The sequence below is a fragment of the Zingiber officinale genome, chromosome 4A (assembly GCF_018446385.1).
Source record: "Zingiber officinale cultivar Zhangliang chromosome 4A, Zo_v1.1, whole genome shotgun sequence".
Lineage (NCBI taxonomy): Eukaryota > Viridiplantae > Streptophyta > Magnoliopsida > Zingiberales > Zingiberaceae > Zingiber > Zingiber officinale.
The window spans coordinates 154,077,446-154,100,404 of NC_055992.1; the positions used below are offsets into that span (position 1 = coordinate 154,077,446).

General features: G+C 38.1%; 1 protein-coding gene across 4 annotated transcripts in view; it reads right to left on the reverse strand.

The window, feature by feature from the left end:
* LOC121971764 (eukaryotic initiation factor 4A-III homolog B-like) overlaps positions 1–22,959 on the reverse strand; it is a 50,890-nt gene that overhangs the window by 19,852 nt on the left and 8,079 nt on the right. The window contains exons 1-4 of one of the 4 annotated variants that reach the window (XM_042523192.1): positions 21,675–22,055; positions 19,950–21,574; positions 19,467–19,863; positions 18,878–19,383 (exon numbers count right to left, since the gene is read on the reverse strand). In XM_042523192.1, the coding sequence (XP_042379126.1) occupies positions 19,030–19,383; positions 19,467–19,863; positions 19,950–21,466 (2,268 nt within the window). In that variant the 5' untranslated portion in view covers positions 21,467–21,574; positions 21,675–22,055 and the 3' untranslated portion in view covers positions 18,878–19,029. Of the gene's footprint in view, positions 1–17,951; positions 18,363–18,877; positions 19,384–19,466; positions 19,864–19,949; positions 21,575–21,674; positions 22,056–22,788; positions 22,876–22,959 lie in introns of those variants that run through there. The other 3 variants (XM_042523194.1, XM_042523193.1, XM_042523195.1) reach the window with 3 other exon arrangements.

Below are 22,959 nucleotides of genomic sequence, written 5' to 3' on the forward strand. Positions count from 1 at the left end.
CAAGATAATATGTGTTGCTATCACGACATGGTAGGCATTTTAGAGTTGACGCGATTGAGATCTAATCTAATCGTAGGGTGCATCTTGTACACGATTTAGATCTAATCTAATCATTAAGGCGCTAATTAACTACTTTACTAGCATGCATCAAATACACACACACAAGCAATTAATTATACTATTTGTGATTAGTCATGGCCCTACTACGATCTTCTCAAGCCAATGAGAAGATCGGATGGTCAACCTAGGGTCAACAGCTTCTCAAGCTCCTCCTTTGACCACCATGTGTTACTCGCGCCCTCCTCGTAACTCCGTCTCGAGTGGACCTTCCACGACTCCAATTTTGTACATTACAATTTTGAAACTCGAGTTACATTCGAGTCTAAACTAATTTACAACAAGAATAAATGGAGAAAAGCACGACGCGCAGGTTGCGTATCAAATATACAACACACACAACACAAATGACGACGAGCAGGCCGTAATATGAATTACAACACAATTTTCAAATCCAATTTGGGTCTTTTGGGCCATGACTATCACAAAATAATACATAATTCTAAATTATATATTTTCTATAATTTTCTTCAATTTTTACCATAATTTTTACAATTTTTATGAGTAAAATTCCCGGCGGCCCCGTTTAGCGGGTTTTCGGGCGCAATCGCGAAACGAATTCCCTTGCGGGGCCAAGGGCATTAGCCCTATCTGCGATATAATCATCGCGAGTGTTCCTTAGCGATCCTACAGCGCCTTAGCCAGCTGTCCCAAAACGTTTTGGGGCGAAACCTTGCCGTTTCGGAAAAATCTTCTCGGTAGTCGAAGCCTACAAGTGATGAAACACTTGTGCTTCGCTTCTACGAGAAAAATACCCATAAAAACCATAAAAATCATAAAATTACAGAAAGTTACAGAACTGATATTTTTCTAAAAAATACAAATTAAACTTGTACAAGACTTCGCACGTGGCTCTGATACCACTGTAGGGATTTCGGGTCGCAAAAACCGCTTTTTCGCGTTGCGGAAACCCCGATTCCCATGCCACTGGATCCGTGCGAAGTAAAATTTTTGAAAAACATTACGAGTACGAGTTTCTTATGCAAGTTCTAAACTAGATCTACAAAGAGAAGGAATTTACCCTCGATGCGATGCCCTTCGCAATCCCTCTCGTCCAACGGTTCGCCGGATCTCAAGATCGTCAAGCGTACGATCCTCTAGAAGTATCCACACGAACAAACTAGGTGGAGAGGCCAAACAAAAGGTCTGCTAGCACCTATGAAGTGTTCGGCCAAGAGAGGAGAGGGAGAAGAAAATTGAGAGCAAGGAAGAAGATGAGTTGAATGCCTTGAATTGCATTCACTTGCAATTCAAATGTGGCCGACCACAATTGTAACCCCCATTCATTTAATGTGGCCGACCATTAAAGAGGGGACTTGTAACCTCCATGAGGTGGCACACATATGCGCTAACTATGATGATATGGCACATCATCATTAGTCCTCCTAATGCCAACTCACAAATGAGGTGGCAAATGGTCAAGTCAAACTTGACCTTTCATCTTCCTTCTCAAGTCAAGTCAAACTTGACCAAATCTCTCTCATGGTTGATCTAATCTAACCATTTGATTCAAACCAACTTAATATAATGAATCTAATTCATTTAGTTAAATTGATTCAATGAGTCATAATCTAAATTAGATTCATTGAACACATGAATCAACTTGAGTCCAACTCAATTAGCCCAATTAGGATTACTTTTAATCCAATTTGATTCATCACATGAATCTAATCCTCTTGGTTCATCATATGAACCTAATCTCCATCTAATTGTCCTTTGTGTGTGACCCTATAGGTTCTTATAACGTTGGCAATGCTCCTAAACCCATTTAGAAGCATAAATAATGAGCGGTATCTAGCAACACATCATTACTACCCAAGTTATAAGAATGTTGAGATCCAACATCACCTTATGACTACTAATTGTGACTCCTCACAATATATGACATCGTCCTTCTATCCTAGACATCTAGATTGATCAATGTGAGGCATAGACCGTGTCATCTTCTAATTAATCTAAATCTTGAATTCCAAGTAGACTCACTCAATCAAATGAGCTCAATATCTCATATTGACTCATTTGGGCATGGTCATGCCTTCGTGGTCTCACTCTATCAAGAATATCGATGTCGCTCCCGTCATATAGGAGGGATAGATCCCATCTACATCACTCACATCCCTCTACATAATTTGTTACATACCCAGTAATCGCCTTTATAGTCCACCCAGTTACGGGTGACGTTTGACGAAACCAAAGTACATAACTCCTTATGAAGGGAACCATGGTGACTTCAGGTCCAAGGACTAGTAGTCATACTAATAGCCACATGAGAAAGTATATGACACTCATATAACGATCCATGATACTTTCTCATGGCGGGTCATTCAGTATACATTCTCCAATGCATACCCATGTGTCAACTTGATATCTCTATATCCATGACTTGTGAGATCAAGTCATTGAGTTGACCTACATGCTAGTCTCGTCGCATTAACATTGTCCTTGAATATTAATACTCGACTATGAATGATTAAGAATAGTGTTCCATATATCATCTCACTATCGATTCAACCAATCGATTGATATAGGTAAGAACCTTATACTCAAGGACGTTATTATACTTAGTTTATTTGACACCAATACAAGTAAGCATAATAACCAAAACCAAATGCCTTTATATATATACAAGAATATGATACAATGAGTCCATACAACAATCATCAAATGATTGACTCTAGGGCTCTAAATAACACTCGAGCCACAAGGGGGAGGACCATACAAGGTGGTGCAGAAGATCGCCTCAGGTTCTTACTATCTCCAAGATGTAGAAGGGAGAAACTTAGAACGACTGCGAGTGCCAACCATTTTTAACCTTACAGAGCTTGACAAGTATGCCCGTAACTTACTTTTGTACCTTGTTCAAATTTTTATATACTTAATAAAAATGCAGGCAAATTCATCTGAAAAATTCATGTACTTTCCCGAGCGATTATGTTTGTTATATACAATTGAACTGCGACTTTAAACCATATTCAGTCGAACTGCGACTTTAAACCATATTCAGTCGAATTGCGACTTTAAACCATATTTAGTCGAACTGTGACTTTAAACCATATTCAATCAAACTACAATTTTAAATCATATACAGTTGAATAGTGACTTTAAATCATATTCAGTTGAACTGTGACTTCTACGACTTTAAACTCTATACAGTCAAACTGCAACTTTAGACTATATTCAGTTGAATTATGACTTTAAACCATATTCAGTCGAACTGCAACTTTAAATCATATTCAGTCGAACTGCGACTTTAAACCATCTACAGTCGAATGATGACTTTAAACTCTATATAGTCGAACTGTGACTTTAAACTCTATACAGTTCAACTGTGACTTTAAACCCAAGTATGAGTATCCGGTATGTTTATTTCGCTCGACATTTAGTGCTCGTCCAACTTATTATTCTGCCCAAGAATTCTTTATGAAAGTTGTTTATGAATATCTGGCATGTCTATTTCGTTCGACATTATGTGCTTGTCCGGCTCATTATTCAGTTTGGGAACTCTTTATGAAAGTTGGTTTATGAATATTCGGCATGTCTATTTTGTTTGACATTATGTGCTCGTCTGGTTCATTATCTAGTTCGGAAATTCTTTATGACAATTGTTTATGAATATCTAGCCTGCTTATTTCGTTTGGCATTATGTGCTCATCCAGCCCATTATTTCATCCGAGAATTTATTATAAAAATTGTTTATAAAGATTTGGTCTGTTTATTTCGATGGGCATTTGGTGCTCATCCAGCTCATTATTCAGTCAGGGAATTCTTTATGAAAGTTATTTATGAATATTGGGCATGTCTATTTTGTTCAGCATTATGTGCTCGTCCGACTCATTATTCAGTTCGAGAATTCTCTATGAAAGTTGTTTATGAATATCTGGCCTGTCTATTTCGTTCAACATTATGTGCTCATCCAGCTCATTATTTTGTTCAGGAATTCTTTATGAAAGTTGTTTATGAATATCCGACCTATTTATTTCGTTTAGCATTATGTGCTCGTCCAACCCATTATTCCGTCCGAGAATTCATTATAAAAATTACTTATAAAGGTCCAGTCTATTTATTTCGCTTGGCACTATGCGCTCGACCGACCCATTATTTCATCGAACAATTCATTATGATAATCGCTTATAAAGGTCCGGTCTATTTATTTCGCTCGACATTGTGTGCTCAACCAACCCATTATTCCGTCTGGAAATTCATTATAAATTGCTTATAAAGGTCTGATCTGTTTATTTCGCTCGACATTATGTGCACAATCGGCCCATTATTTCATCGGACAATTCATTATGAAAATCGCTTATAAAGGTCCGGTCTGTTTATTTCGCTCGGCATTGTGTGCTCGACCGGCCCATTATTCCGTCTGAGAATTCATTATAAAAACTACTTGGCAATATATGGAAGATGCTATTGCTCGGCTCAACTATTCAGTTTGGTATAAATAATTCGCTTAGTAATGTATTCAGTTCAAGACTCCCTTATAATATCATTCATCTGCTTAGCTGGGTTATTTACTAGGTGTTATTGCATCATCTGGCATTTTATGCAGACTAATGTATATTTCATAAGGAATACATAGGGGTTTTAAGCTTATAAATAATATTAGTGGTTTTGAAGATACATAAGGAGAACAGGTGCTACCTAATACTACTTAATACATAGCTCAATATTTAATTATGATTTTCCTTCTATAAATACATATAGTTACATATTAAGAAATATAAATATATCATTTAAAATTGTTTAGGAGATCTTTTGTGAATTCATCGAGAAGTTGTTGATCTATAAAATGTAGAGGAGGTTCCATTGGTAGATATCCTCCCTTTTGTAATTGTTGAATTACTCTCTCGACCGCATGGTTGAACGTTCCTAAAAACCTCTTAGCTAACTTTCTTTTAAACTCAATAGAATTTAGATAGGCTCCCCTCTCGGCCTCAAGGCGTTTATTTTCCCCAGCATGATAAGCGGATAGCTCGGCCTCAACAGTGTCTATTTTAGCTTTCACCGCGTCCAACTGGGCTTGTAGGGATTCTATCTGGACTTCTCATATATTCAATTCTGTTTGCTGCTTTAGTAGCAAGAAATTCTTCGTAGATAGTTCTTGAGTTAGTTCAAGAGACCTGGATGCATGTGCAAGCCTTATCTCTTCTAGCAAAGTAGTCTTGTGAGTTAGGTCTGAAAGGACTTTATCTTTCATTACTCTCTCCACCTGGAGCTTGGACTCGCTGCCTTGCAACTGGAGCTCTAAATTTTGCTTGTCCATTTCTTGAGACTTCAATAACCGTTGGCAATCTTGTAAAGTCATTTTCATACCAGAAATGAGCTCAGTCTATTTTTCTATTTCTCTTGAGTCCCTTGCACTTGTTTGTATGCTTGCACCCATGACTCGACTAATGAACCCTTTAACTTAAGTATCCATAAGGTAAGGGTGAAGTAGTGTCCACTCCCTGTCAGGATGGTAACCCGAGGGATTGCTTGAAAAGATATGAAGAATTAGCTGAAGGTGTGGGCCCTGAAGGAAGAGCAAGAGGGAGCTCGGGCGATTATGAATGAACAAGAGTTGGTTGGACGAGTAAAGATGTTGATGTTTGTCCAGCTGACTCAAGACTTTTCTTGGTAGTGATCCTTCAGACACCTGACTGGTTGATCTCCTACAAGGAGTTCGCTTGGAGCGGGGAGTAGTTGAAGAAATGCTTAAGGCTGGTAGAGGAATTGGTTGCGTAGTTAAAGGGATTGATGTCATCTCGAGAGGCCAGATAACTGGAGGAATCGCATGAGATATAGGTATAAGAAGGTCTGGTCTCATCATAGCAATTGCAAAACGAGAACGACTATATTTTTGAGACCTAGACTCTTTACCTTGGGCAAAAGAAATCTCGGTCGGAGTGAGAGAAGACTGTTGGGGGATGGGTTGTTCAGTCGGGATCAAATCATAGAATCGTACGATCCTAACAAAAACCCTTAAAATCATATCATACATGATTAATAATTAGAAAAAAACTTTAAAAACTCATTTACATATAAATAAATAACTAATTTTGCATATATATGTAATCATTTACACTCAACATCTCATATTACATTACTATATGTACAAATTTAAATTAACTAATAATTTAACTACCATTCTCATACAGTAATAATATTTAAATTTTTATATCATAAAATGAAATAATATAAAATTTTCCATTAACACAATAATAATAACATATTCAACCTCAAAAATATTTCCTTGATTTATAAGATGATCCAATTTAAAGGTTAACTAAGCACCTAACGTAAAATAGAGGCTATCGAATCCTTTGATTCAAATATGAATGTCGAAATTAATCTTCTAAAGACTGGTTGATGTCATGCAATACTAGACAATAAACATCCAAAACTCATCATTTTGAGGAAAAGAAATGACAGAATATTATTGATTAAAAATTAACTCAAAAATAATTAAACATATATTTAAATAATTTAAAATCCTAACAAGAAGAAAAAAAGATAAAATCTTCTAGGTCTTTGAAAAGTATTTAAATGATATTTTTTAGTTTAAAATAGGGAGATTAAGGATAAACATTAAAATTTATTAAAGATCTTTGAACGAGGTTTGATTTGATATATTATAGGCCCGTAGTTCAAACAGAGTCAAAAGTTATGACCTCTCAAAGCTTCCACCTATCCTACGCCGATTCTGCTTCAATCCTGTTACGATCCTACCAATTCTGTTCTGATCCTACTGATCCTCCTATGATCCTACTGTAAAAATTGATTTTGCATGATCTTGGATCGATTTGTGCTTCTGGATCATAGGATTATATGATCTAGGATCATGATTTTACAAACATGGGGTTGAACGCTATAGTTCACTCGGCCTTAAGGGTCGGACACAATAATTCGCTCGGTCTATAATTAATCCTTATCTCGTTGGGTTTATTGCCTAGACGGGCTTTATTGCACAAGCTAAAGAAGGAATATTGGTTACTAATCGATACAATTTTAGAATAAAAGTGCTTACTAAAATTAATAGAAACTTAAAAACTACAATATAGTGAATGTTGATATCTGAACCATTAAATTTACAAGTTAATAGAAAACAAGATAAATCATGAGAGATTGGGATACAAGTCAGGAGGAGTATTTTGAGTTATCCGGTCAAGTATTTTGAGTTATCCAGTCATAGTCTAAGGAATTGGTGGAAGGATTAGAAGTCAAGAATCTGTCTTCTTTTAGCTGTTCCATTACACCTTTGCTCCAAGTATAAGTGCTCTAATGACGGAACAAGCAATTAGAACATTAAACTCTGGTGTTTGGAAAAACATATTTTTCTTTGCTTTAAACCGTTCATCCTTCCTCACTTGATAGGTTTTAGCTCTGCCAGGATTGTTGTCACCTCCATCTAGGCAGTTAGCAGATCCAACATCAAGGAGTCTTGCTTAGCCTTTTGAGTTGCCAGTTTATATTCTTTAGCAGTTAGCTTGGTAGTATATGCGACCTCCTGTGTTTGTAATTGAACGAACAGTTGCACATTCTTGGCAGTTTGTTTGTCCAACTTTTTCTGTGTAGCCATTCGGAGATTTGTCTCCAAAAGAAGTTAAGCTTTAACGGAATCCAGGGTGCTCTTCCATTGGGTAGCTTTCTCGAGCTCAACTTTGCCACTTTGGCCAACTCTCGAGCCTCTTGGAGTTGAGCAGATAATTCTTTTATTTGCTCGGAGGCCCTTATGGACACTAGCTCAGAAGTTTGTTGTTTTAGCAGCTTATTTTCTTGAGCTAAATCATGCAATTATTGAGCCTATTTTTAGCATCTAAACAAGCGTCTATTAAAAAAATCTCCTAATAATATAGGGAGAGTAGAGGGAAGGAGAGATGTGGGAGAAATTAAGCTTGGGTGGAAGGTTGAGAAAAAAGGATGGATGGTGAGCTAGACTTTTCTTGTACAGTCACAATGGATTTTTCCCGATGAGAGGTCAATAAGCCAGGAGCTGGTGAATCACCCAGAAGGAAAAATCTTCTTGAGTAGGAAGAGAAGCAGATGTTGAGAGGATGAGATAAAGAGATGACAAAGTATGTTCGGGAGATGACTCTCATTCATCCTCTGGGGCGGTATCTATCGGAGCAGAGAGTGCTTGTCTCTTGGGAGTAGGGGAAAGGGTGAGTTTCCTATTAGTGCAAGGTGCTCCAGAATCAAACCTGAGTTTTGATGTTGTTAAAGGTTCAAGTTAAGTCTTGTTATGATATGATGATTTGGCTAAGTGTGCAGGCTATTTATTCAATCGAGAAAGCCCTAATCACGGCCAGCCAATAAAGTCTAAATAGGTCTGGAGGACCCAATGTTTTGGCAGGTAGGTTGAGGTAAATAACTGGAGGAGCGACAGTGAGGTCGGGTTCCTAAAGGGAACAATCTAAGGTCGCTGATCCAACTGAATAAACCGGGATGATTTCTAAGCTGAGATCAAAACAGTCCTAACTGTTATACTCATGCATATTACTACTCATGTATTATAACTGTGCTAACTTTGTTTTGCAGGAATACTATTGTTATATCGAATTAACTTTGTGTTGTAGAATCATATGACCCCTTGAGCTTCAAAGAGTCATAACTTTTGACTCAGAACTCAGAATCAGGCTCTGTCAGCGGTCACGCATCCAGCACTCAGAAACCTTCAATGTACTAAGGGTCAATCGACTGAACAGGAGGTTCAGTTGACCGACCAAGGCATTTTTCAGTCGATCGAAAAAGATTCGGTCGACCGAACAAGCAAATTTGGCAAAACAGTTCAGGCTCGCAAACATAGTATCACAGCATGATCAGTCAACCGAAAATAAGGTTCGGTCGACCGAACAATAAAATAATTAATGGAACATTAAGTGCAGATCTCGACGAAGACGAAAGGTCACTGTTCGGTTGACCAAACAACGGGATCGATCGACTGAACAATGAGATCGGTCGACCGAACCATTAAAGATCAGTTAATGCAAAAAATCGAGTCAACGTCAGACTCCAGCCAGGAAGGAAGGGAGCGCGTTCAGTCGACCGAACAGAGGGATCGGTCGATCGAACAACAATGACACTTATAAAAGGAGCTCGAAGTCTGAGGCTCAGAATAACTCTTTCTGATCGACTCAAGTTCTGTTCTGTAAGCAAGCCGTGCTACAAGCCTTCATCAACTCAGCAAGCCACACTATCCGAAAGTGCCGACCAAAGCTTCAACTGCATTTGCTTGTCGGTATATTTTTATATAAGCTTGCAATGTAGTTCACTTAAGCAAGATAGTATGGTTGTTACTATCTTGCTCATTTGTACGATCTGCTTCTTTCCGAGGATCTTGGAAAGAAGGACTATAGTGATTTTCCCATCGGTGTGATCAAGGATCGCAGGCCTTCGAGTAGGAGTCGAGCTAGGCTCCGAACGAAGTAAATGAACTTATCTCTTTCTATTTTCTGCTGCTTACTCGAATTGTTTTGAAATACAAAAAGAAAAGTTTTAAAAGCATGATATTCACCACCCCCCCCCTCTATCACACTAATTCGATCTATCATTTCCTCCCCTTGCACTTTTTCTTTAGGGCAACTTCCAGCTCCGGAGGAATAGTATTAGGTATTGAAGGTGTAGCAGGTGGCAACTCTCCAAAAATAGTGTTTTCAACTGCGTGGCTCGTGGGGGTCCCACTGGCAGGGATGGTTGAGGGTAGACCTCGCTCAGTCAACATCTCCTGCTCCTTAGTGAGGAGCTCTTCCTTGGCTAAGACAATCTCTTTAGAAATCAGGGATTTCAAAATCGTGGTCACTGCACAGGACAACAAATGTCTCAATTAGTGGTAACATAAAAAACAAATTATTACAACTTACCAAAAGAGCAGGATAATTTCTTTTGGATGGGACTTAAACCAAATAGATACAAAAATCCCTCTTGCTGTTAGGATGTATACTAAAAGTCTAAGCTTTTGGTATAAATATTTATCTAGAAATAAGAATCACATTGGTCAAATGTCTATATTTATGATAAATGTAGTTGTTCAATTAATTTATATTGTAGATAACATGGTGTGTGGTGCCACACACAGAGGATCATGCTATCAGTATCTTATAAATTATAAACAGTAGCTCACGATTAAGATGGAAAGGAACAAACCATTGGAAGATCGTAGTGTAATTAGGTATTAGTTTGTCTTAACTATATAATTACACTAGTACACTTAGAGTGTATTGAGTAGGACCATTAGAGGTCGTCTCTTTTATACTGACTTTATAAAGGAACAAAGACCTCAGTTATTATGGAAGTGTGTGCTCTTAATCCTAATATAATAACAAGCACATATATTTGATATTTATTTCTTTAATTTATCAATGGGTGAGATTTAGTTCGATAAATCAATAAGCCTGATAAGTTGGGAAATGATATCACTTATAGTGTATGTTGTTGATTATAGAAGGAAACTGTGTCCTAGTAATCTAGGTTGATAATGTCCCCAAGAGGAGCTCATAAGGATTGTTATGTTAAACCCTGCAGGTGGACTTAGTCCGACATGACGATGAGGTTGAGTGGTACTACTCTTGGACTAAGATATTAATTAAGTGAGTTGTCAGTAACTCATTTAATTAGTGGACATTCGACATCTTAAACACAGGGAGACTGACACACTCATAATAAGAAGGAGCCCAAAATGTAATTTGGGATTGGTGCGGTAGTTCAATAATAGTTCATTAGTGGAATGAATTATTATTGATGAAATTAAGTTGTGTGTTCGGGGCGAACACGGGAAACTTAATTTCATCGGGAGACCAAAATCAATTCCTCCTCTCGGTCCCTATCGTAGCCTCTTATATATAGAGATTTATACCCACCACATACCCACCTTCTTACCCATCCAATGGGGCCGGCCAAGCTAGCTTGGAACCCAAGCTAGGGCCGGCCAATACCAAGTGGATGAGCCAAGTTGGTGGCCGGCGAAAGCTTGGGTCCCAAGCTTAGGTGGTCGACCACTAGAATATTAAAAAGGATTTTTATTAAAATTATTTCTTATGTGGATATCATGGTTTTAAAAGAGAGTTTAAAAAATTAAAAATTTCCTTTTATAGCTTTCTACAAAAGATTAAGAGAAGAGATTAATCTCTTTCCTTATTTGTAGATTAAAAGGATGGTTTTAATTTTTGGTAAAAACTTTCCTTATTTGTAAATCATCCACATGTTTAAAAGAGAGTTTAAAATTTGAAATCTTTCCTTATTTGTTGATTAAAATGTGGATTTTAAATTTCAAGAAAACTTTCCTTTTTAACCATGTTCATGATTTAAAAAAGAGTTTAAAAAAATTAAATATTCTCTTTTATAAGTTTCTACAAAAGATTAAGAAAAGATTTGATATCTTTCCTTATTTGTAGATTAAAAGAGATTTTAATTTTTAGAGATAACTTTCTTTTTATCCATATGTTTAAAAGAAAGATTTTAATTTCCTTTTTATAATCCACGAAGGGAAAAAATTATTGGAGAAATTTTTATAAATTTCCGGAAGCAAATAAGGAAATTTTAATTTATGTTTAAAATTTTATTTGCTTGGAGATTTGAATGTGGCCGGCCATGATATGTGAGAAAAGGAATTTGATTTTAATTAATTAAATTTTCTTTTTCATGGTAAAGGAATTAAGGAAATTTTTATTAAAATTTCCTTATTTGCCAAGGCCAAGGATTATAAAAGAGGGGGTAGAGGTGCCTTCATAGCTAAGATCTCTATTCTATTTTTCCTCTCTTTTCTCCTTGGGTGTGGCCGGCCCCTCCTTTTCCTCTCCTCTCCTTTGTGTGGCCGAAACCTTCTCTTGGTGGATATAGCTTTGGTGGCCGGATCTAAGAAGGAGAAGAAGGAGAGAAAAGAATTCTCTTTTCTAGCATCCCTTGGAGCATTGGTGGTGGTTGAATCTTTTCATCCTTGGAGGTGCTCTTGTTGTGGTCGAACCTTGCAAGGAGGAGAAGAAGGTGCTTTGGTGGTTTCTCATCTCGGAAGATCGTTGCCCACAAAACGTCCGAGGTTAGAAGAGGAATACGGTAGAAGACCTAGAGGTTTTTGTGTAATTAGGTGTCAGTTTATCTTGACTGTATAATTACACTAGTACACTCAGAGTGTATTGAGTAGGACCATTTGAGATCGTTTCTTTTATACTGACTTTATAAAGAAACAAAGACCTCGGTTATTATGGAAGTGTGTGCTCTTAAACCTAATATAATAACAAGCACATATATTTGATATTTATTTCTTTAATTTATCAATGGGTGAGATTTAGTTCGATAAATCAATAAGCCCGATAAGTTGGGAAATGGTATCACTTATAGTGTGTGTTGTTGATTATAAAAGGAAATTGTGTCCTAGAGATACTAGGTTGATAATGTCCTCAAGAGGAGCTCATAAGGATTGTCATGTTAAACCCTGCAGGTGGACTTAGTCCGACATGATAATAAGGTTGAGTGGTACTACTCTTGGACTAAGATATTAATTAAATGAGTTGTCAGTAACTCACTTAATTAGTGGACATTCGATATCTTAAACACAGGAGACTAACACACTCATAATAAGAAGGAGCCCAAAATGTAATTTGGGATTGGTGCGGTAGTTCAATAATAGTTCTCTAGTGGAATGAATTATTATTGATAAAATTAAGTTGTGTGTTGGGGGGATGCTTAATTTTATCGGGAGACCAAACCAATTCCTCCTCTCGGTCCCTATCGTAGCCTCTTATTTATAGAGTACTATATCCACCTATACCCACCTCCATACCCATGAGAAAGGGGCCAAGCAAGCTTGGGCCGGCTAAGCCTTGGTTCATGGGTGGTCGGCCCTAGCTTGAACCCAAGCTTAGGTGGCCGGCCCCATTAAATTAAAAAGAATTTTATTTTAATTTTTATTATGTGGAAGATATAATTTATTACAGAGAATTAAAATTAAAATATCTCTCTTTAAAAAGATCTACAAAAGATTAAAGAAAGAGATTAGATCTCTTTCCTTATTTGTAGATTGGAAAGATATTTTATTTTTCTCTTTGAAAAATTATTCACATGTTGAAAATTAAAATTATAGAAATTTCTTTTTATCAACCATGAAGGGATTTTAAAAGGAAATTTTATTTTTTAAAATTTCCAAAGACAAAAAAAGGAAGTTTTAATTGTTGATTAAAATTATCCTATTTGCTCTACATGAGGTGGCCGACCACATATAATTAGGAAAATTTATTTAATTTTTTCTTAATTAATTGTTGTCAAGGAAAGTTAAGGAAATTTTATTATAAATAAATTTCCTTATTTACCAAAGCCAAGGAATATAAAAGAAGGGGTAGGGGTGCCTTCATGGTGAACAACCTCTATTATTTTTCTCCCTCTTTTCCTTGGTGTGGTGGTCGGCCCTTCCCTTTCTCTCTTCTCCTCTTGTTGGCCGAAACCTATCTTCTTGGTGGAGCTTTTGTTTGTGGCCGGATCAAGGAAGGAGAAGAAGGAGAGAAAGCAAGTCTCATCTCTAGCATCCCTTGGAGCATTGGTGGTGGCCAAAATTATTCATCCTTGAAGAATATTATTGTGGCCGGCCATCCTCTTCCTTTCTTCCTCTTTTGTGGTGGCCGAAACTTATCTCTTGCTTGGAGTTCTTGTGGTGGCCGGATACTACTTGGAGAAGAATAAGAAGAAGGAGAGAAAACTTGTATCCCTTCGAGCTTGGTTGGTGTTTTGATCTTCGTCCTTGGTGAAGCTTCTTTGTGTTGGCCGAACCTAGCTAGGAGAAGAAGAAGGTGCTTGGTGGTTTCTCATCTCGGAAGATCGTTGCCCACACAACGTCCGAGGTTAGAAGAGGAATACGGTAGAAGATCAAGAGGTTTTTCTACAAGGTATAACTAGTAATTTTTCTTTCCGCATCATACTAGTTATTTATGGAAATAATACCAAATACAAGAGGCTTACGATTCTAGAATTTCGAATATGTTTTTTGATGTTGTGTTCTTTTGTTTTTTCTTTTCCTTGTGATTTGATTGTTCTTTTCGGTTAACCTAAAGTTATTTTAGAAAATTAAATATTAGCTTTCTATAAAACGTTTTGTCTAGTCGGTGGTGGTTGCTCCCATATCCAAGAAGGCCGTGTGCCTCGCCACGTCAGTACTGGGAACCAATTATGGAAATTAATATTTAATGGAATTAATAACTTAAGGTGATTTGGGTCGAACGTGTTAAGTTCCGCAGGAGATCCAAGTCAAAACCTAAAAGAACAAATAGATTAAGTTTTGGATCAAACGTGTTAAGTTCCGCAGGCGATCCAAAATTTAATTTAAAAGAACACATGGTAGCTAGGAAAAGGTTCAGACCTTTGTACAAAATTTTTGTACAGTGAAACCTCTAGATTTTCCGAGTAGCAACCAACAGTAGCAACCAACACTTGCAGCCGTTGGTAAATTTTGAACCATTGGCTGCTCAGTTTAGGAAGATAAGAAACAAAAATAGGATCCTGTTTAAGATTTGTAAGATCAGGAAGAGGTGGAAAAGAAGATTGCCAAGCAGTAGATCAAATGATAGAATCAGACATTTCTATAAAGAAGAAATGAGATTTCTAGCTTTTGTTTAAAGATAGCATATCCTCGAAGAAAATTGCTTTTGGGCGAAATTGAAAAAGAAAAGCCCCAAATTCTGATTTTTGGGGGTAAGTAAATAAGTACATATTTAGGGGTAGGAGGAATGCTGAACAGACGAAACAACATAAATATCCTACATATATACCGGAAGACATTCAGAACAAATTGTTGTAGGGGGATACGAAAATACTTACCTCCGATAGAAAGTAGTGGACAAGGAAATATAAATCGGCCACTAATTCATCGGAAAAGAATGTGACATGATTATCGAGAGGAAGGTGAGGATGATCATTCGAGGAAGGAAGACAAATACGATAGTTATGAGGGATTTCATATCGGGAATATAGGTCAGCTCGGTCAAAGGCATAAAAATTTAAAGAGGTAGAGGAGTACCAAGGGACAAAAGATTCGTGGACCATAATAGAACAAAACTTAGACAAAGGATGAGTAACTTACTGGGGTATCTGGGTCTCGAGAAGGAAGTAATGTGGAAGGAGGAAGGTCGCCGAAGAGAAAGATCGAAAAAGATGCAAGACAAAGTGTGGAGCGCACATAACGTTTAGGGTTTTATAGAGAGGAATTTAATCGCCACCGTTAGGTAGAAACGGCCCGCTTAAGGAGGATTGTTGATTTGTAAAATTAAGCATGCCAGTGTATTATATGAGGTGGTCGACGACAGTAAGCGTTGTAGAGAATGAGTGGTGGGCCACGTGATATGCACCCATAAACAGGTATTTATGATAGACATCAAGCGAAACATTTTGTGGCAAAAATGTCTTTTCGCATGTCCTCGACACTAGCCCTAGTAGAGGGCAGATCGTTTTTGAAAAAATCATCAAGTATCTAAGTCATGATTAAGAACACGAGTCTTGAAAATCACCAAGTATAGAAGGTGAGCAAATGAAACTAAAACTCGAGTCCAGTCAGTCGTCTACATCTCCTTCTACTAGACTTGGAGGGGAGGCTAGTGATACGGGTTATAACGAGCGGACACAGAAGATGACGTGGCAGTCAAAGTCAAGGTGATGTGACGGTCAAAGTCGGGATAGAGGAACATTCCACACTTGGTTCTGTTGATCGCCCAGCCCCAAAGTTCTCAGGTTTTGCCTGCATGACCTTAAAGCAAGACGCTCGGATAAAGCTAACCGACTACAAACACAGTCGGATATAAGGATTCTAGGATTTTACACAAGAACTAAAGAAATAATACACTCGAGTGACAAATGGGCAGATGAGTTCAAAAGAGCCCGGCCGGAAGAAAGGCCGACCGGGCTCTAGGCACTTAGGCCTTCTAAAAACTCTTTATGCTCATATGGCCGAATGAAGACCAGTCGAACATAAGACTTTCTATGTATGTCCGGCCAGGCAAAGTTTGGTCGGGCTCAAAGGCATTTAGCCTCAAAAAGATCTTAATATACGATTGGTCGAATAAGGGTCGATCGAACATAAGGTTTTCTGTGTATATTCGGCCAGGCAAAGTCCGACCGGGCTCAAAGACACTTAGCCTTACAAAGATCTTAATATACGATCGACCGAATAAGAGCTGATCGAACATAAGACTTTCTGTGTATGCCCGGCTGGGCAAAGTCTGGCCGAACTTAAAGACACTTAGCCTCATAAAGATCTTAATATACGATTAGTCAGATAAGGACAGATCGAACATAAGGCTTTCTGTATACGCCCGACTGGGCTAAGTCTAGCAGGGCAAAGTCTGACCGGGCAAAGTCAGGCCGGGCTCAAAGACACTTAGCCTCATAAAGATCTTCATATTCGATCAGTCGGATAAGGATCGATCGAACATAAGGTTTTCTGTATGCGCCCGGTCGGGCAAAGTCCGGTCGGGCTCAAAGATACTTAGTCTCACAAAGATCTTAATATATGATCGATCGGATAATGGTCGATCGAACATAAGGCTTTCTGTATATGTTTGGCCGGACAAAGTCTGGCCGAGCTCAAAGACACTTAGTCTCACAAAGATCTTAATATACGATCGACCGGATAAGGGCCAATCAAACATAAGGCTTTCTGCATATGCCCGTTTGGGCTTAAAGACACTTAACCTTACAAAGATCTTAATATAATAAGACTTTCTGTGTACGCCCGGCCGAGCAAAGTCTGTCCAAGCTCAAAGACACTTAGTCTCACAAAGATCTTAATATACGATCAACCATATAAGGGCAAATCGAACATAAGACTTTATGTGTACGTTTGGCCAGGCAAAGTATGGTCGGGCCCAAAGACACAACCTCACAAAGACCTTAATACGGCCAGATAAAGGCTGGTCGAATAGAAGACTCTATGTGTATGCCCGACCGGTCAAAGACCGGGCAGACTTAAAAACACTTATCCTTAGGAAACTCTACATATATGATCGATCATGTCTAAGTTGCACGATGTTATATTGTTCCTAAAATAAATAAAAACTCTAACAGACATAATTTATCATATGGTTCATTGAATAGACCTTTGGCATGCTATGCGCATCATACTAGCCTCTGAACAAATCTTTGTAGTATTTAATATACGACAATGTAGATTGATACAAATACAAGTTAAAGGTGCTTCATTTCATAAGGTTTACTATAAATGCTCAAAGATTAGCCCGAAATAGATTCAATGAAAGACATTAAGTTAAGCGGTTGGCTTAAGAATCGACCGAGATATATTTAGCAGACAAATAGCAGACAACATTCTGACCAACTGTTAAAGTTTTCGGGAAATATTCCTTGGAGATTTCCTCACTAATTGATCCGTTACAACAGTATATCTCAACAACCTTATTAAAAGCGTAAGACATAAGTGACAAAAGAGGTACATATATGGATAGAAAAAAGATTTCTTAGATTATCATTACCGATCACCCAGACTATACTCTTTCCATCACCTAACAAACTCTGCACAAGGGACCACCTTACGATCACAGAAGTTGTAAGAGATAATATATAAAGTAAGATCCTCTCTATTGACAAGGTACACAATTAACATTACCTAGACCTTACTCTGATACATATCCACTACTATTCTTCTTCGCACACTCACCGGAAAGGGTACTGATTTGAGCATTAAAAGACCTTACTAAACACCCCTTCCCTGGTCTTTGGTCACTAACGCTTTGTCGGATCATTTGACTGTACATAGAATTGAAAGAAGGTTCCATACTTCCATTCTAAGCTAAAATTTTCTATCGGTCAACAAATCATCCACCAAAGCCAGCGCGCTATTTCCCTAACCTTCATATTAAGATCACATGTTTTAGGATAATTAATTATCATAAGATAACAGAGCTGTATCAAAAGGAAACAGAGTTTCAAATTTCAGTTTTACACACAAGCACACGACCCTAACTCGCTACCCTCACACAGCACACATTTGCATCCTTATGCTGCATTCAACTTACATGATCTTACAACTTTCTGAAAAATCAACAAACATTAATTTAGACATTCAACGAGGAAAAACCTTTCGAGCAAAGAAACTTTTCCATTCGATCTGTTACGATGATTCCTTGCAAGCTTCCGTGGTAGACAGAGGCTGATGTTTGAAGCATTCAGATGAGATCAGCAACATTCATTGGCATTTCATCGATCTGTGTACTGTAATACTGCTCAATATCTCTTAGAATGCGAATGTCATCCTTTCTCACAAAGTTAATCGCAACACCCTGGAGTCACATGTATGTGGTGTAAGGCACTTTAAGCAAACGATTGGAAGTGAAGGAAATCCATGCAAATGAGTAAAATGAAATCATGATTGGTTTCTTTGCATAGCATCTAGCTCACTAGAAACAAACAGGTACATTTAGCGATCACTTATTGTGACCTTGAAAAGTCAGATGCTATGAACCAGATCCTTTGTCCCCATTTCTCTTTGTCCCCGTGTCCCACTGCCGATCGGACGGGCCAGATTAAATCTCAAAAATGTCTTACACATCACGAGGATACTACACACATCTTAAAGATGCCATGATGCATTGAGATGTAATCTGATCCGTCCGATCGGCAATGGAACACGGGGACAAAGAGCAAGGTTGTCAAAATCGAGATTCTACGTTGAAACGGAAGGGAGTTGTAGAATCGTAAACTCGTAGTATCGTAACACGAATCGTAAGTTTCTACCAAAATGTAAAATTATATATAAACATATATATACTCATAGAAAATAACATACATAAGATTAATAACCTCAAAAACACATTAAACATTTGATTAAACTAAATATTTATAAGGTCTTCTACAATCCACACATAAAATAAGTCATAAGTCACAAATTTTAGATAACATATAAGTCTACAACATGAAAAATAATAGTCAAGTTCTAAAGTCTAAACTTCATAAATTCATGAATTCATAATCATCCTCCATGTGTTCTTCATCTCCAGCATCCTCCATGGCATCTCCACCTTCTTCAACTTCATCATCATCATAACTAGGCAGCTCCAAATCATCATGAGGTGCTCCACTACTAGGTCCTTCTTCAACTGGAACCAAATCTTCATTTGAAGCATCCAAATCTAAATTTTCACTATCATCCACAATCCAATCATCATCAGAAGCTAGGTCATCAATGCTATAGTCATTGACTTTCCTCAATTCCTTCTTCTTGGCTAATTTTGAATTAGCCATCACAAAGACTACATCATTCATCGTTTTTGCCTTCAAACGATTTCTTCTCTTAGTGTGGACCTAAATAATAACAAAATCAATTAACACATACTCATATAATCACATACAACTAGGTAATTTCATTCAAGAATGAAATGCAATACCATCTCAAATGCACTCCAATTCCTCTCACAGCCAGATGAGCTGCATGTCAAGCTCAAAACACGAATAGCAAACTTTTGCAACTCAGGATGTTCATAACCATATGATTCCCACCATTGTGCTGGAGTTTTGGTTTCAATTCCACAAGTGGCTACTGCACTACCAAAGAATTTCTTTCGATATTTGAAGTCTTCCAGTTGAGCATCAATCTTCTTTACTTCTTCCATACTTTCAACCATCCTTTGTAGACAATCATATAGTCCTCTTTTCACTTCAAAGTCAGCTTTAAAATTAGGACTGTAATGAAATTGAGGGTTAAGGTAATAGCCCGCAGCATGCAAAGGCCGATGTAGTTGATTATCCCATCTTGCATCTATAATTTCCCATAGAGGCAAGTAACTAAAGAGTGAGAAAAAATTTGAATTAGTTTCCAAGAAATTATAAATTTATACGAGTATTTAATAATTAGTAATAAATTAAGTTACCTTTTCTTAATACCATTAAAGGCAGCTTGTATCTTTTCTTTGGCCCTGTCCATTTCCTCATAAATGAACCCCATGGCAGGCTTCTCATCTGAGTCTACCAAACGAAGGACTTTGATCAAAGGATAAGCACTCCTCAAGCATGTAATAATGCTTTTCCAGAAGTCCTTATCCATTACCACATTTTCAATAACCTTTCCATCTTTAGTCTTTGCAAATTGACTAGATTTCCATTCTTTGGATGTAAACATTCTAATCAATGCTCCCTTATTGTCATTCAAGCAACCCAAAGTCAAGTAAGATGTGGCAAAACGAGTAGTGGCTGGTCTAATCAAATCCTTTTCTTTGGTAAAATGATGCAATAGAGAAATAAGCGCAGTCCTTGAATAGATGTAAGTTGTGATCTTTTTACCTCGTGCAATTGTCTCTTTATGTATTGGTATCTTTTTTTCAAAATCCTCCAACATTAAATCGATGCAATGAGCTGCACAAGGCGTCCAATATAGCCTCTTTCTCTTCCCCATCAACATCTCCCCGGCTGCTTTGTAGTTTGCTGCATTGTCTGTGACAATTTGCACTACATTCTCTTCACCAACTTCTTCAACAATTTCATCCATCAACTTGAAAATCTTGTCAGCTGTTTTAGATATATCAGATGCATCAATTGACTTCAAAAAAATGGTTCCCATAGGACTATTAACCAAGAAGTTTAATATAGTCCTCCTCCTCTTATCTGTCCACCCATCAGTCATAATTGTGCATCCCATTTTCTTCCAAAATGCTTTGTGCTGCTCTATAACTTCTTTGGTGCAATCAACTTGTTGTTTCAAATACTTGACTCTAATCTCATGGTAGGATGGAGGCTTAAAGCCAATACCATGTCTTGCAACCAAGTCTAGCATCTTCTTGAATTCATCACTTTTTGCCACATGAAAAGGTATAGCATTATTGTAGAAAAAAGAGGCAATCCCTTGGCAAGCTTCCTCCCTCAAATTCTTCTTGAAAATGCCATTGATGGTAGTTTGACTACTCACACCCCTTTTCTTGAATAGATCAGCAGGATTCTTTGCAATTTCTCGCCTTTGTCTTTTTGCACCCTCCACCTCCTCATCTTCATATTGGCCAAGAGGACTTGAATCACTTGATCTTCCTTCAATCTCCTTTGCCCTCTTTATTAAATTTTCTTGCAATGAGGATACAATTTTCCACATTTCCTTCCTTACATCATCACTAACAGCCTTGCATGCTCCAACATCCTTTTGTGTTCCTGCCAAATGATGCTTGAGTCTATAAATCCCTCCATTTATCACCTTTTGACAGTATTTGCATTGCACTTTCTTTGGATTTTCATCAACTGCAATTCCATGTTTCCAACCTGGATCAGATCTATTTCCAGGAGCATTCACTGCCAATCTTTTGGAATCTGAAGTTCCACTAGTTGTGGAAGCTACGCTTGGAATGGCTGCACCACTATTGGAGCTTGCTTCACCAGACCCACCAACACTAGCTTCTCTACTCATTTTTGTGAAATTAAAGAAGAACAAGAACACCACCACGCAGCTTCAGCTTCACCAACGACACTGCAACTCTGCAACAGCAGCTCGCGAACCACAGACGTGGCCAACAGCCTTCAGAGATGCAGACGGGACAGAGACGGCCAAAGAAGTAAAGAACAGAGACCCACAGATGAGATAGATGGAGAAGGGACAGAGGCGGATGATGGCGTACCTTTAATTGAAGTCAGTCACAGTGCCGGTCGACGCACACCGGACGCACAGGGAGGAGGAGACAGACGCGTACGTGAAGGAGACGATGGTTGCTGAAGAAGAACGAAGCACAGCAGTTGCGGCGACAATGGCTCGCGACGCGACTTAGGAAAGTTAGGGTTTCTTGAGATCAAATCTTCTGTCCCGAAACTCTCCCTGTCCCTCTGTCCCACGCAGAAAACGACAACCGACTCGTGAGAAACACGTGACGAAGGCGGAAATAGGGATCGGCCCTTGCTGATCGGTCTGGGGACCGATCAGCCTAGGGCCTGATCGGTCCACAGACCGATCTCCCTATTTTTCTGAAGGAGAAACGCACGTGTTATTTGGAGCGAGGTTTCTTGGACCCGTGTTTGATCGATCGCTGCGATCGACCTTCTGGTCTTGGAAAATCGCTGGACTCTTACGAGTCTACGATTTCCGCTACGCTTCCACGCGATTCTGCACGATTCCACCAGATTCCGCTTTCGCCTGGGCACGCAACGCGGAAGGCCACCAGAAATGCGTAGAATCGTACGATTCTACGTTCCGACTCGCGATTTTGACAACATTGACAGAGAGAAATGGGGACAGAGGATCCGAACTGCAGACGCCAAGGGAAAAGATGTATTCATAATATGCAAAAGGCACCCCAAGAACTTGGATTTGGCTCGTATCTATCGATCAAACAAAATCAGCCCTTTTCGTGCATTACAAGGTTAAAAATTGTGTGACTTAGTGTTCAAGTTTTACATATTATCATAAATGATGCACCAAATAAATAAAGCATAATTAGTGCTCACTCATGTTACAATTCTCACATAAATACTATGTCCTTGATGTTACAATTTGTAGCGTTCATGTTAGATATTATATATTTTCACGCTTTTATATAAATATCGTTCTTCCACATTGTCCCATTTGTGCTATTTTAGTATTCCAAACAATGAAATCTTGTGTATTAGATCTGAGTATATAAATAACTAAAAGTACAATTGAAATGCTAGAATCAGGAACAAAAAACTGTAATGCTAGAAGTGTGGTGTGCATAAAAAATCACGTGACACAGAAACCAAGTATGGCAAAAGAGAATATACCTTCCGTCCAAATCGTCCCGAACGGCCTATCCGATGTATGTAGAGTTCTCGGTTGTTTGGTAGGTCATAGTTTATCACCAATGACACCTGAGAGTATCAGACAAACCATGGGGCATAAAAAATACTACTTGTGAAGAATCATGAAATTGCTGAGCTAAGATTTTTGGCATA